The 14543-nt window shown below is 62.3% G+C and overlaps 2 protein-coding genes across 8 annotated transcripts in view; one reads left to right on the forward strand and one right to left on the reverse strand.

Moving 5' to 3' along the window:
- DEAF1 (DEAF1 transcription factor) overlaps positions 1 to 8358 on the reverse strand; it is a 28556-nt gene extending 20198 nt beyond the window's left edge. For 2 of the 5 annotated variants that reach the window (XM_055580440.1, XM_055580437.1), the window contains exons 1-6: positions 7369 to 8356; positions 4891 to 4988; positions 3462 to 3591; positions 3067 to 3213; positions 2232 to 2371; positions 980 to 1045 (exon numbers count right to left, since the gene is read on the reverse strand). In XM_055580440.1, coding sequence (XP_055436415.1) covers positions 980 to 1045; positions 2232 to 2371; positions 3067 to 3213; positions 3462 to 3591; positions 4891 to 4988; positions 7369 to 7657 — 870 coding nt within the window. In that variant the 5' untranslated portion in view covers positions 7658 to 8356. Of the gene's footprint in view, positions 1 to 979; positions 1046 to 2231; positions 2372 to 3066; positions 3214 to 3461; positions 3592 to 4890; positions 4989 to 7368 lie in introns of all 5 variants that reach the window. The other 3 variants (XM_055580436.1, XM_055580439.1, XM_055580438.1) reach the window with 3 other exon arrangements.
- Positions 8359 to 8440: 82 nt separating this feature from the next.
- On the forward strand, positions 8441 to 13713 carry TMEM80 (transmembrane protein 80). Of its 3 annotated transcripts, none has more exons than XM_055580442.1 (6): positions 8441 to 8486; positions 10504 to 10523; positions 11278 to 11371; positions 11460 to 11552; positions 12614 to 12819; positions 13363 to 13713. In XM_055580442.1, the coding sequence occupies exons 1-5, from the start codon at positions 8468 to 8470 to the stop codon at positions 12817 to 12819; spliced, it is 432 nt and encodes a 143-aa protein (XP_055436417.1). In that variant the 5' UTR covers positions 8441 to 8467; the 3' UTR covers positions 13363 to 13713. The 3 variants fall into 3 exon arrangements, with proteins under 3 accessions (XP_055436417.1, XP_055436416.1, XP_055436418.1); XM_055580441.1 differs by having other exon boundaries at positions 13282 to 13705; XM_055580443.1 differs by lacking the exon at positions 8441 to 8486 and adding an exon at positions 8538 to 9659 and having other exon boundaries at positions 13282 to 13703.
- Positions 13714 to 14543: the final 830 nt, after the last annotated feature.

Genomic DNA, 14543 nt, shown 5'->3' on the forward strand with positions numbered 1-14543 from the left:
TTTCCCAGTCAAGAACGTCTCTTTAGTTGGCTTTCTTCCACAGCTGCTAATAGTTAACCAGATGCGCAATCGAACTTTAAAAAGGAGGACTTCCTTCATGGTACAGTGAATGAGAATCTGCCTGCCAATTCAGGGGACATGGGTTCGATCCCTGGTCTGGGAAGATTCCACATGCTGTGGAGCAACTGAGCCCGTGCACCACACTACCAAGCCCGCGCACGGCCACTGCTGAGGCCTGCATGTCCCAGAGCCGCGCTCTGCAGCCAGAGGCCTGCCCGTGCACAACTACTGAGCCTGGGCACGGCCACTGCTGAAGCCTGCGTGTCCCAGAGCCGCGCTCCGCAGCGAGAGGCCCGCACGCTGCGAGCAGAGCGGCCCCGCCCACTGCAGCTGGAGAAAGCCCGCACGGCAGCGGAGACCCAGGGCAACCAAAAGTAAATACATGTTTTAAAAGTACTGAAAAAAAAACCTTTAAAAAAATTCTTAAGAGCAAACCTCATTAAGCAGGTTTTTAAATTCTGAGACATTTAAAAATGATATTCAACACTAAGAAATCCTGAAACAAAGCTGGTGGGTCACACACGGCACGCTGGCCTCACGCTGAGCCGCTCAGCAGCGTCAGTTGGGACAACGCCCGCCTTTAACAGTTAGGGGCCCGGGTAAGGAAAGACTTGAGAAGACATTAGTGTTCTCTAGACAAAGCAGTTCCGTGGTATTTTTTACAAAATGATGTTAAAAATGCAACACGTAAAATAGCGCATCGTCATCACCGTGAGAAAAGCCTGGGGGGGCAGGACGGGGACGTCACGCGGTTTACTTTATCTAGGAAGGTCCCCTTCGGGTCCTCTGAGCAGTCCAGGGGCCCACTTGAGGCCTCAGCCACCAGAGCACCAGCCGAAGAACAGAGTCTGAGGGGGAATTAATGGGGAGCAGCCGGAGAGGGGCCGACCGGGCGGGGCCGACGGGGCGGGGCACTCACCAGGCTCAAGTCGTCACAGCAGGCGGCACAGGTGCAGGACGCCGCATGCGGGTTCAGGATGCCATCCTGGGGTTCAAAAGACACCGCGACACGGGAGAGGGCGTGAGACACCGCGACACGGGAGGGGGCGTGAGACACCGCGACACGGGAGGGGGCGTGAGACACCGCGACACGGGAGAGGGCGTGAGAGACACCGCGACACGGGAGGGGGCGTGAGACACCGCGACACGGGAGGGGGCGTGAGACACCGCGACACGGGAGGGGGCGTGAGAGACACCGCGACACGGGAGGGGGCGTGAGACACCGCGACACGGGAGAGGGCGTGAGAGACACCGCGACACGGGAGGGGGCGTGAGACACCGCGACACGGGAGAGGGCGTGAGAGACACCGCGACACGGGAGGGGGCGTGAGACACCGCGACACGGGAGAGGGCGTGAGAGACACCGCGACACGGGAGGGGGCGTGAGACACCGCGACACGGGAGGGGGCGTGAGACACCGCGACACGGGAGGGGGCGTGAGAGACACCGCGACACGGGACAGGGTCTCAGAGACACCGCGACACGGGACAGGGTCTCAGAGACACCGCGACACGGGACAGGGTCTCAGAGACACCGCGACACGGAACAGGGTCTCAGAGACACCGCGACACGGGAGAGGATCTGAGACACCACAACAAATGAGAGGGTGGCCCTCAAGCGACAGGCCCAGGCTCCAACCAGCTCCACCCTGACCCCCACCATGAGGATGGAACCCATTGTTTCCAGAACCTCTCTGCACACACCATCCACCTCTCCCATCCAGGGAGTACAGGCGTGACACCTCTGCCAAGCCCAGGAGCTAAACTGGAAACAGGAGCAGGGGCCCTCTCCCCTTGGATAAGCTCGAGAGAGACGGTTGGTATCTTTCAGAAAGTCACAGAGTTACTCAGTCTTATTGGGTCTCTCCGCCACACACGTTATTAAACTTCCGTTTGATTTTCTCCCGTTAATAACTAAACTCACGTGCGCTCACTGAAATGGAAGCTGTGTTGCCTCATCCATTCCTTATCCTTGCACAAGGCACCGTGCAAACCTCCTCAACATCCCGTGTGAAACACAAGGAAACAGAAAGCTTAAGCACCTTGCCCCAGGTCACACAGCAAGTAAGTGGAGGACTCAAACTCTGTCTGTCTGACTCTGGCCTGCGGCCTTCAGAGCCCCATAGCTGACACCGTGGGAGGCGGGAGGTGGGGAGGTGAGCGCTGGGGTACCTGGATGAGGCACTGCAGTGGCCGCCCCGCATAGCGGATGCTCCTCTTCCAGTCTTTGCTGCTGGCCCTTCCTGCCATGGCTTCAAACTCGGTGGGGCTGTACCAGTTCTCCCCTTGCTTGATACAGCGACCCCGGCCTCCTGAAAGGACAGGCCACCTGCTGTGGTCCCTGCTCACACCAGGCCAGCTGCCCCTTTGCACCCTGCCATGAACCCACACCCACGGGCATTGCATCTGACCACCTGCCCAAGCGTCCACCTGATGCCCTGGGCACCATGCCTCGACCCCCTCCCTCGTGGAGCTGATGACCTCTGCCCACTTGCAGAGCTTCCTGCCGACCAGACACCAAGTGGACCCAAAACCTCAGGAAACATGGTCCAGGCCTACTGCCCCCTCAAAGTGCCTGTTTAACTAGTCTATGCCATTACAGCCTTCCTTGACCCCAGCTTATGTGGAGGCTGCAGACCCACCTGGGCCCACCCCTCACTTACCTGGGCCCGCCCCTCACCCACCCGGGCCCACCCGCATACTCCTGGGCCTGCCCCCCGCCCACCCGGGCCCACCCGCATCCTCCTGGGCCTGCCCCCGCCCACCCGGGCCCACCCGCATCCTCCTGGGCCGGCCCCCCCCAACCCGGGCCCACCCGCATCCTCCTGGGCCGGCCCCCCCCAACCCGGGCCCACCCGCATCCTCCTGGGCCGGCCGGCCCCCCCCAACCCGGGCCCACCCGCATCCTCCTGGGCCGGCCCCCCCCAACCCGGGCCCACCCGCATCCTCCTGGGCCGCCCCCCCCAACCCGGGCCCACCCGCATCCTCCTGGGCCGGCCCCACCCACCTGAGCCAAGCCTGCTCTTGTATAAGGTGCCGCTGATGTTGCGGCAGCGCACGGGCAGCTCGCTGTCGTACACCGACGGGTCCCAGTTGTACTTGGTGCCACCCTTCTCTTGACCGGGAGCCAGAGGAGTGGGAGGAGACTGAGGTCCTTGAGCAAAGAAAGCGCTGTGAGAGACCCTAAGCGCGGCCTGGACCGCAGGGAAGCACAGGGACAGCTCGTCACAGGCCCTCCTCGGCTCGGCCCCCCCAGTCCTGGGCGACTCTCACTGCCTGGAACTTTTCTACTTAATCAGTATTCGATATTCAAGTTCCCCACAAAACACAGAAGCTCACCTAGGAATACACAGCAGCCCAGGGGGCACTTGGCCCCGGAGGCCTGGGGTAGGCAGACGGTACCTGGGGTGAGAGGGGCTGCAGGCGCCTTCAGCCCGGCGGTCTCCACGATGCTGCCGTCCGTGTGCACGACGATGAGCGTGGCCTTCTCGGGGTTCAGGCTGTCCCCAATCTGAAGGGCTGTCCTGCCCGACTGCAGGACAGAACACCCACTGTCTCAGGCACAGCCGCGGCACCCCTGTGTACCAGGCTGTGGTCCCCCAGACAGGTTCCAGATGACACCACCCCCAGGGGGGCCTCTTTCAGACACTGAGCCAAGACCAAGCAGAGGCAAGGTCTGCGTGGCCCCGAGCAAATGCTCATGTGGCTTTTCCAAATTAAGAGATAAACACGCTTCCGGCACAGGAAAGGCTCTCTCTTCTGCCTGGGAAGCTCTCACGAGGTCACAGGTCTCAAGGGACAGTCTCCAAGAGGCCAAGTCCATTGGTACAGGAGCCAAGATCCGGTTGATACGGGACCTGTTCTCATGCCCAAGTCCCACGCAGAGAAGGGGCCTCCCAAGCCACACTGCCCACATGCCTCCCCACGGGCCTGTATGCTGCTGTGACCTCAACTGCCTTCCCCCGGCCAGTGAGACGCCCCACTCTGCCCGTGAGGAAGCCGAGCCTACCCCGACTGCCCCCAGGCACACCTCATGGCCTCGCCCAGATAGCCCTGCAGTGGACTAGGGGCCCTGCACGCCAAGGTCTGGGACGTGCTCCTGCTACCACGCTGAGAGGGAAACGCCGAGGCAGAGGCCTTTGCTCCTCTCTGAAAACGTTGCCTTCACACCAGAGGAGGTGAGGAGTCGACCGCGGGGTTGAGGGCTCCCACCCATAGGCACACGCACACCCAGCCCGCTCTCACAGACCTGCGGGGTCACTGCCTCAGTCAGGGCGTCGGCCCTGCCTGAGTGTGAGTCGCTGGACTCGTGCGACTCTGGAGCAGAAAAGCAGAACGTTTTGTGCTGGTTCGAGAGCCACAAAGGGTCTTTCTAACAAGGCAGGTGGGACGCGCGGAAACTCGAGCCACCCTCTCCCTGTCGGTGTCCAGGAAGGTCACACCAGATTCCGGGCCTTCCTGTCATCAGAGCCTCTGGACGCGGGCGCCCTAACTTCCCAACCCTTAGGACCAGAGAGCCCGCTGTTGGGTCAGACACCGGCCCGAGGCATGGAGCTGCTGCCTGGCTACTGGCCGGTGTCTCCGGGCACCAGAGCATATAAACCCACGCTCTTAAACCTGTGTCCCCTAGGCCTCCACTGACCTGCTGCCCTCACACTCGCGAGCGAGCTTCCTGCCAGTCGCTGTCCCAGTGACAACTTTGCTTCCAAGTGTACAGACCCCCAGGCATGCTCCCGCTCCCCCCGCCCTGGGCGCTCGGCGGAGGGCGGGCTCAGGGTCCCTGGGGAACAGGCCACCCTCCTCGGGGCCGGAATTGGCCCTAGTGTCTTACCAGCACATGGCCTGAGAGCGAGGCCGCATTCGCCACAGACGTGGTAAAGACGTTGTCTGCCGAGGCACCCACGTTGGCTACTGTCACGGTGGTCACCTCTGCAACACAGGAGCCTGACTCAGCACCTGGCCGGAGCCAGAGGCCACCAGGGGACAGGGTGGTGGGCAGTTGCCACGGCAGGTCCCTGAACTGCCAAGGGAGGCCTAACCCTGGGCATGAAATGCACGACCAATGTTTCCAGAACACAGTCTGATCGACCTGATCCTTCCAAGGATAAGAGGCTACCTCTCTGTCCCTGCAGTCTGTCACGCACGGTGAAGACCCACTGAGCTGGTCACAGCTCTGCCAAACTGCCCTGGCCTTGTGCTCCCTCCTGGGGGAAAAAAACACCCAGAAGGAGCTTTTCAGATCCCAGAGTCCCCTCCCTTGTTGTGGGGACCCTCCCAGACCCCACGGGTCAGCATGGTTCTGGCTGAGGTCCATCCCTCCCTCCCCCTCCATCACCTCGACCTGCCAGTGCCCCCCGCCCCCCAACATGGAGCCTGGCCCCTCCCAGCAGCCTGCGTACCCCACCTCCCTGCACCGCCCCCCCACAACCCACACCTGACAGGCTGCCCTGACAGCCTTCCCTTGATGCTCGCCCCACTCCAGGGGTGGCACTGTGTTCCAGAATGTCCCAAGCCTAGCTGGGCCTGTGCCTGGCAGAGGTGCTCAGATTGACAGAGGGTCCCGCACAACCTGTCGACCTGTGCTCACTGAATTGCTCTGAAAATCCCTCTCCCGTGTGTCTTCTCCACCGTTCCCCAGGGAGCCTGGGGCTAAGGGGCCTGAGCCCATGCTCAGGTCTACACACCTGGCCAGCAGCCCAGAGGAGGCAGCCTCAGCCCAGCACATGTCCTGTTGAGCTACGGAAACCCAGGAGTCACCTGACCTCAGTAACTCACAACAAACAAGTTTTTTTTTGTTTTTTTTTTTACAACAAACAAGTTTTAACACACTCAAAAAACACAACTCTAAAACTGTGCAAGGAAAAAACAAGCACCTGACACTGGGGCTTCCCCGGTGGCTCAAGAAGAATCCACCTGCCAACGCAGGAGACAGGGACTCGACCCCTGGTCTGGGAAGATCCCACACGCAACAGGGCAAGTAAGCCCATGCACCACTACTGAGCCTGTGCCCAGGAGGTGCAACTACTGAAGCCTACACACCCTAAAGCCGACCTCCGCAACAAGAGAAGCCGCTGGAATGAGAAGCCTGTGCACCACCGCTAGACAGCAGCCTCTACTCACAACCAGCAGCAGTGAAGCAGCAGCAAAGCCCGCGCAGCAATAAAGACCCAGCAAAATCAAAAGTCAAAAATTAAAAAAAAAACCTGATGTCAATACATTTCTCTGATATTAGGACAAACAGCATCATAGTTCTTTTCCGCCTTCAGAAAGATGTGTGCAAAAAACAACATAAACCTGAAGAAAAGCCTAAGTATTCAAGATCTCCATGTTAAACCAATTTAGCAATGAAACTGGAACCCTTGTTTAAGGGCCACAAACCCTTCTTCCCATGCTTCTGCGAGAATCCCAAAAGACCACAGCACAGGCAGACCAGAGGCAAGGCGGGCAGCAGGGGAGCTGGCCCCACCCAGCACCTCCAGTGCCAAATAAACGCAGGAGAACCTGGATGCGGAGGCCGCTGTCCAGTTCTGAAACCCACGAGGTTCCTTCTGGAAGAAGAGCCCCAGGACACTCCCCAAAGGTTCCAGCGCCTGGCTCTGTGGGCCAACCGGGAGCTTCACGTGGGAGGGACCGTCACTTGAGAAAGTCTCTACCTCCTTCAGGATGGTGTCCCAGGGAGGCACAACCTCTAAAGGGCGCTTTGGGGCGTGGCTCAGGAACCTTGAGAATGAGCATGTTCTGTTCATCAAGAACAAAAATGTGGAAGGGAAGACCCATCAAGGAAATGGGCGGGGTGGGGGGGGGTCATGGGGACAGGCCAGAGGGGGCACTGAGGAACAGGGTCCTGGTCTCTAGAGCCAGTGCCCCCAACGCTTGCGGGCTCTCCCTGGCTGAGCACGCCTCACTCCCCAGGGCTCGAGTCCCATCTGGACCCGGCCAGCAGGATTCTAGGTGACCAGATACGCCCATCCCCGCGCTCCTCCAGGACAGGACCTGGGTCTGACCCCCGTGTCACCAGCAACCAGGACATAAGGAGGGGAGAACGGGCAGGGCAAGAGGCAGGTGCTAAGAAGGTTCCGGAAGGAACGCAATCCTGAAAGGAGGTAAAGGCGTTCAGGGAGCAAGTGTGCGGCAGGAAAGGGCCGGGGCGCTCCCCGGGGCAGGTGTGCAGGGACCACGGGGCACACGACGTGCGTGCGCGGGTGTGCTGGGCGGAGGCAGGGCAGGTGTGCGCGGGGGACGAGAGAGCGGGGCGGGCGCGCGGCAGGTGCGGGCAGGTGGGCGCGAACCGCGGGCGGCCGGCACTTGCCTGCGAAGGCGGCGGCCGCGGCGGCCTCGTCGGGGCCCGGCAGGGCCTCGGCGCCCATGTCCATGTGCCCGGGCTCGGCGGCCATCACCGCCACGGCCGTCACCCGCCGCGTCTCGCGCTCCTCCTCCGAGTCTCCGTCCTCCTCCGAGTCCTCGTCCCTGCTGAGCACCGGCTCCTCCGCCTCGCCTCCCGCCGCGGCCGCGGCCGCCGCCGCCACAGCGGCCGCGGCCGCCACCGCCGCCGCCTCGGCCAGGCCCAGCTGCTTGGCGGCCGAGTCCGAGTCCTCCATCCGGACTCCGCCGAGCCCGCCCGAAAGCTCCGGCCGGGGCCGCCCGAAGGCCGGGACAGGGCCCGAAGCGCGCCGCCCGAGGAGGCCGCCCGAGCCGGGCCGAGCCGAGCCGAGCCTTCCAGAGGAGGGTCGCCCGAACCGAGCCGAGCTGAACCGAGCCGAGCCGAGGCCGCCCGAGGCCGGCTGCCGAGCCGAGCCGGCGCCACCCGAACGGGAGCCGAACCGGCACGAAGCGGCCCGGTCGAGCCAAGCCGAGGCCTGCAGTCTAGAAACGACGAGGGCCGACTTGGGCCGAAGTGGGCCGAAGTGTGGCGCCGAGTCAGCCCGAATTGGCCCGAGGCCGCCCGAGGGTTTCCAAGCGACTCCGCGCCAGTCCTCCTCCGCGCTCAGGAGGCCGCGCCGGCGTGTCCTCAGCCGGCGAAGGCACCGCTGTGAGGCCGCCTCTGCCGGCCTCCGACGCGGCGCGGCCCGGCCTAGAAACCCTTGCGCCACCGGCTCCGCCCGCCTAGGGAGCCGAGCCCGCCCGAGGAGGAGCCGAGAGGGGCCGAACGCTCCCGAGCCGGGATCCTCTCTCGTCTCGGCTCGCCTCCTCCTCCTGGCCGAAAGTGCCCGAGCGCTGTCGGACAGGCTAATCGGGCCTCGGCCACGGTTCGGAATCAAGTCCCGAAACGCGGCGCCGTCGAGCCCCTTCGGGAGCAGAAGCGAAAATGGCCGAAGGCATTCCGTTCGCGCCCCGCGCCGAGAGGCTGCCGGGATCGCGGCGGACTCGGCGGGCGGGGCGGGCGGGAGCGGGGCGGGGCCCGGGGCAGGATGGCGGCCCCGCGGCGAGGTGAGCGGCTGGCGGCGCTTGAGGGGCGGGGGCGGGAGGTCCCAGAGGGCCCCCGGGGGAGCGGTCCGCTTGGCTCGGTTCTTCGCGGTGCGGGGACACCTCGCGCGTGTTATTAACCAGTGGACTCAGCGTGTTCACTAGGGGAGGCCGCCGCCCGCAGAGCCCGCCCCGGGCCCGCGGCCGTGCGGTCCCGGCTCCCCCGGGCGACGCGCGGCGCCCCTCGACCCAGACGGGCGCCGCTGTGCGTCTCGGCCAGCAGCGAGCGGGACGGCTTGGTCTGAGGCCGGGAGGCGGGGGCTCCCCGCTTCGGCTTAGCCTGGCCCGGCGGCGCCCTGCGCGGGGGCCCGTGCGAACTCCCGGCGGCCGGGGCGCTCGACCCGAGCGAGGGAAGAGCCGTTTCCGCACCGCCGTCCGGGCCCGGGGGTCTGGAGCGCCGAGCCCGCCGGCGGCGCTGTCCGTGCTCTGAGCGCCCGCCGGGCTTCCCGGCCGCGGAGTTCCAAAGCGCGGACTGGTGCCGGGCCGCCGGTGTGAAGTTTGCACGTTCTCATGCGGTGAAAATCGCGTTCCCACCAGGGCACGGTCCCTTCACACCCTTCCTGTGTCACCAAAGGGAAGACGTGTGTTCTCTTTGCTTCTGCATCCCACTTCTGACAAGTGGCTCAGACTGGAAAGACTCCGCCTGCAGTCGACCCGGGTTCGATTCCTGGGTCGGGAAGATCCCCTGGAGAAGGGAATGGCAACCCACTCCAGTACTCTTGTCTGGAGAATCCTATGGACAGAGGAGCCTGGTGGGCCACAGTCTATGGGGTCGCAAAAAGGCGGACACGACTGAGTGACTAACATGGACACCTGTTCACAGCCGCATTGTTAATGCATTAGATCATTGACAAAAATGTGAAGTCCTAAAAGCCCCGGCTGTCTTGTCAGAATGAGCGTCTTTCTGTAGATCCGAAATCATTGGAACACCGTATCTGATTGTAGCTACCCTTGCCGTTCATTGTTTAAATCCCAAATAGCTGACGGGTTTTCTACAGGTATCTTCCCTGAGCCCCACCATCTCAGTCTGTAACAATGATCAGGCGGCAGATCTGAAGTTCTGCAGCACAGTGTCAAGAGAAGGGTCGGAAAAGAGGAAACTCCTGATTAGCGAGAAGTCCACCCAAATGGTGACAGGTAGTGAGGCCTCCGAGCTTCCCCGGGCTTGGAAAAGAGCGCATCCGGCATAGAGCCCACTCTTCCTGTATGGCCACGCGGGTTTTATTAATGATGGGGCTGGCACCCACCTTGGCCCCCTGCACTCAGCACCTGCTGCCTCTCCGTCGCCCATGTCCCATTCCAACCACTTAAGACCTCTACCCAAGTGAGACTCGCTAGAGGACCCCGGATCTGCCCAGGAAGCAGGGTCTAACCCTTTGACGTACCCCCAGAGCTCAGTCAGGCCAAAGGTTTCTCTCTTGCCTGCTTGGGACTAAGGAGGATGTGGTGTGGGAGAGAGCACCATCCCACCTGCTGCTGGCAGATTCTGAGGCCCACGCTCATCTCAGGATGCAGGGAGAATGCGTAACTGCTGTGCGGTGGGAGTGGGTGGAAAGAACTTGGATTGCTAGCTTAGGAAATGCTTATTTGGGGAGAGATTTAATTTTATGAGTAAAATTCCAGAGAAAAGCAAATGTCTCTTATCAACGACAAAGACCTGAATCAGAAAAGGTCTTCGTCTGCACACGAGGGGCCAGGTGCAGAAGCCACAGGAGACAAGAAAGTTGCATGTCTGGCTCCTCCCCGGCGATGGAGCAGATCCCCCTGTCCTGGCCTTTAGTGTCGAGCGTGCGTCCAGGCTTCATCTCGTCAGGACGCCCTGCCTCCCCGCCTCAGGTTCAGCACAGCAGGTGGTCAGATCCTCCTTGGAGGGATGACAGGTGCAGAGGTGTCGGAAAGGAGCCTCGCTGTGGGCCAGTGATGCTGGACAACAGAACAGGCCAAGACCTGGGGCCTCCCTGACTGGTTCCTTCTCTTCCAGGGAAAGCTTCCTCCACGGTGGTATCCTGCTGCTCTGTCCCCTGGCCCTGTGTCAGCCCAGGACCCAGGCCTCCACACAGGGCACCTGCAGTTGGCTCCTGGCTCCTGCTTTTTGCTCCTTTAAGCCCCACCCCCACCTCTCTTGTGGGTTCTGAGTTGGGGGGGCATCCTCTGCCAGGTGGAAAGAGTTGACAGACCTCCTCCACCGCTGCCTCCTGCTCAGCCCCGCGCTGGCCCTGCCTGACTCCCACCCAGGAGGCACAGGAAGCTGAAAACCCTCGCCTGGGACACTTAGAGAAACGACAAGTGTTTGGAGCTGAGCAAAGCTCTGGGCAAAAAATTTAACTGTCCCCCCCACCCCGCCCCCATCCCTCAAAGAAAGACATTTTCTTTGAAGAAAATGAGGAAAAGTCACTTTCTGCTTTCAGTCTTATAACTGGGACCCAGATCAGGGTGATGCACTTGGGAAAGCCCAGGAAGCCGAGGCTTTCCAGCCTACGGTCACCAGAGGTGTGCTGGGTCCTCAGGCGACGGTGTCCTGGGAGGGAAGCCCAGCCCCGCCCCCCATCCCACAGGGGCCCTGCCAGGCGAGGCGGCACTGGAAGCCTGGCAGGGGCCGGTGGTCAGGTGTCCATGGCCACCCACAGGGGCCTGGGCTGGACCTACCCACCCACAGGGCCTCCGAACAGACGTCAGAGCCTCCTGTTGGCCTCCCTGGGGCGGGTGCCCCGGCAGGGCTGTCTCCTGGGCCTGAGAGTCCTTAACCGCTGGCCAGCTCTCGTCGCTCCCGCTGCAGATGCTGCTCTATTTGAGTGGAACGTACTACGCCCTGTATTTCCTAGCTACGTTCCTGCTGCTCATGTATAAAAGTGAGTCATGTGGGAAGAGGCAGTGCGAAGGTGTGGGCGCCCTGGCGCCTGTGACGAGATCTCTGCTCTGTTGCTGGTTTGTCTCCAGGTCAGGTTTTCACTTATCCTCACAGTTGCCTGGTCCTCGACCTGACTCTGCTGTTTCTGATGGGGATTCTGGAAGCGATTCGGTTATACTTCGGTGAGTTGACTGAAAACCATATAGTACTTGAGACACCAGCCTTGCTAGCTTCACACGGAACCTTTAAACATTCGTCACTTTGTATCACAGTTCATCCCCTAAGGCCCCCACAGTGTAGAAGCCCTGATAGAACTGTGTCCCCCTGCCCGCTTCACAGCTCACCGCCAGCGCCCAGCCTCCCCACTCCGATCGCAGGCACACAGACACAAGCACGTCTCTTAAAGGGTTAGGGTTAGGGTTAGGGTTAGGGTGCTCCCCTCCTGCTGCCAGAGCGGCGGATACAAGAGAACAGCGGGCACCGCCGGGGCCCCAGGCATGTGACGTGGGAGGGGGCGGGCGAGACACGGCCTCTGCCCCCGCCCCGTCGTCCGGTGCCCCTCGCCCCCGGGGCCCCGGGCATGTGACGCGGGAGGGGGCGGGCGAGACACGGCCTCTGCCCCCGCCCGTCTTCCGGTGCCCCTCACCCCCGGGGCCCCTGGGCATCTTCTGTGTGCCCCTCACACCTGGGGCAGCTGGAGGTGAGCATCTTAAGTGCCTGCCGCTGGTTTGTGAGACGTGCAGCCGCTTTGTCGTCTTGTGAGTGTGTGTGACATCTTCCAGAATGACAGCGTAGAGGAAAACGGTTTTGGAAATTTTAAAGAAAATTCTCTCAGTCCATGTGGAATTAGGAAAAACTGTCAGAAAACAGTTGGGATCACTTTCAGAGATCGAGACTGCTGCTGCCCCACCACTGCTGACCTGGAGACCCACAGCTAGGCCTCAGTGAGAGCACTTCTCTCCCCTTTGATGGTCACTCATGTGGGCACTCCCGTCCCCCGTGATGGTCACTCAGGAGGGTTTCAGTGAGAGCACTCCCGTCCCCTTGATGGTCATCCAGAGCAGGGCCTCATGCGGGCACTCCTGTCCCCCGTGATGGTCACTCGGGGTCGCCCCCTGACACCTTCAGATGGCCCATGACAGTCACAAACTGGCTCTGGTCTCACAGCCGCGCTACCAGGGCCCTCCCAGGCGCCCATGTCCAGAAGGCCCTGCCCGCCCATCACGTCAGTTCTGCTCTGCAGGGACCATGGGCAACCTGATGGAGGCTGAGGTGCCACTGGCCACCAGCCTGGTCCTCACCGTGGGCAGCGCCCTGCTGTCTGCCTACTTCCTGCTCTGGCAGACCCTGGTACTGCGTGCAGACTCGGCCCTCGGCGCCCCGCTCCTGGCAGTCCACGGCCTGGAGGCTGTCCTGCAGGTGGTGGCCATTGCTGCCTTCGTCAGCTAGGTGAGCAGTGCCAGCCCCGTGGGACAGCCCTGGACAGGAGCCCTCCTCAGGGCAGATGGTCCCCCGCTGTCCCCTCGAGCAGGAAAGGCATCTTCGTGCTCACCGGCCCCAGTGTTAGAGAGACTGGGTGTTTGCAGTGGGGTGTGCGCGGCAGAGGTGGGGCTGGGCACCAGGACAGAACAGAGTGCTGCGGCAGGGGCCCTGGGCAGGCTCGGGGGGTAGGGTGGGGGTGGAACCTGAGAGGGTTCTGGTTCTGGCTGGTGATCCCTGGGGTGCGGAGGGGGTTGAGGCCCTTCGGAAAGCAGGCGGCCAGGTCAGAGCCTCCCGGGGTCCAAGGCACCCCACCCCAGGCAGGGACTGCGGCTCTCTGCTCCCCCTGCAGCTGCAGGGCAGCTTGGGGGTCCTGGGCTCTGCCTCCCAGAGGAGGTACTCGCAGGCTGCCTAATCCCCCTTTCCCCGGAGGTGCTGAGGAAAGGTGATCTGGACGCTGCAGACCTGCGGGAGCTGGCGGCAGCGTTCTCTGGGGATTTGTGCCATTCACAGATCCTCGGTGAGTGTTCCCGGGAGGAATCTGAGCTGGTGTTTTCTAGTGACCTTCCTGCATTTGTTTCAGTTGCACATTTTCTCTGTTTCGAATAACACTGTGTTTGAATATCTAGATATTTTCTCTTCATTGTATCTTTAGAATAAAGGAACGTTTATACCTCCCTGAACTACTCCTGACTGAAGCCACCTGCCTCCAGGCTTCTCCCTCCACCCAGTTCAGGTCCATCAGGGCCCAGGCCCAGCAGCTCTGGAGCAGCACTCCACCGGCCTGGGCCTCCTCGGGGTTGGCCTCAGAGAGGGGGGCCGAATTATCATCCCACTGGTCTTGTCCTCAGGGCCGAGTGAGCGCGGGAGCGCCTCTCTGCCCCCTGACTCCTTGGGCTCAGCACCCGTGAGCACCTGTAACCCGAGGGCAGGCGAGGTGCCCTCCTGTGGAGCCCTCCTTGCGTCCAGCGGAGCCCCACCCCCTGCACCCCGCATACGCTCCGGAAGCCTCCAAGGATGCCACAGCCACTCCCTGTGGCAAGATGCCTTTCGGGTTTGCGACCCTCCCAAGGATCTGGGCCAGGCCCTAGACACCCCCATCGCTTTGGCCACAAGTCACTCCATGTTGGAGGTAGCCACAGGCAGTCTGGGACTCGAGGCTCCCAGCAGCATCCTTGAGGGGGTCAGTTCTCCTGCTCTGAAGAGCAGAGGGTGCCCACCTGGGCGGCTCCTTTCTCCCGTTTTGCCTGTTCAGGCTCAGCCTCCAGGAAGAGCAGGCGAGGGCAGGCTTCCCTTCCCCTCGGGGTTGTCAGCAGATGGGGAGAATCAGGAAGCCAGGGCTCAGGGGCAGGGCTGGGCTGGAGGATGAAGCCACTCCCAGCGCCCCTGTGCAAGCTCGCCTGGAACCCCAGGCCATGGGCAGGGAGGTCCCCACAGTGTGGGAAGGGGCAGTGCCACCGACATTCCAGGACAGGGTGCCTCCTCCCGCGGGGCTTCCTGGCAAGCTGCCCAGCTCTCCTCGACCCTGGGACTCCGACGCTTCACACACGCTTTCCTGCTTCCCCCACCCAGAAACAGTAGGAGAGCCCTGGGGGTGCCTGCCTTCCTCTTCACTTCCTCTTCACCCAGCTTGGTGGGCAGCAGCATCCTGGGGGGGTCAGCTCAGGAGGAGGAAAGACAACTACCGGCAGAGC

The sequence above is a fragment of the Bubalus kerabau genome, chromosome 5, assembly GCF_029407905.1.
Source record: "Bubalus kerabau isolate K-KA32 ecotype Philippines breed swamp buffalo chromosome 5, PCC_UOA_SB_1v2, whole genome shotgun sequence".
Lineage (NCBI taxonomy): Eukaryota > Metazoa > Chordata > Mammalia > Artiodactyla > Bovidae > Bubalus > Bubalus kerabau.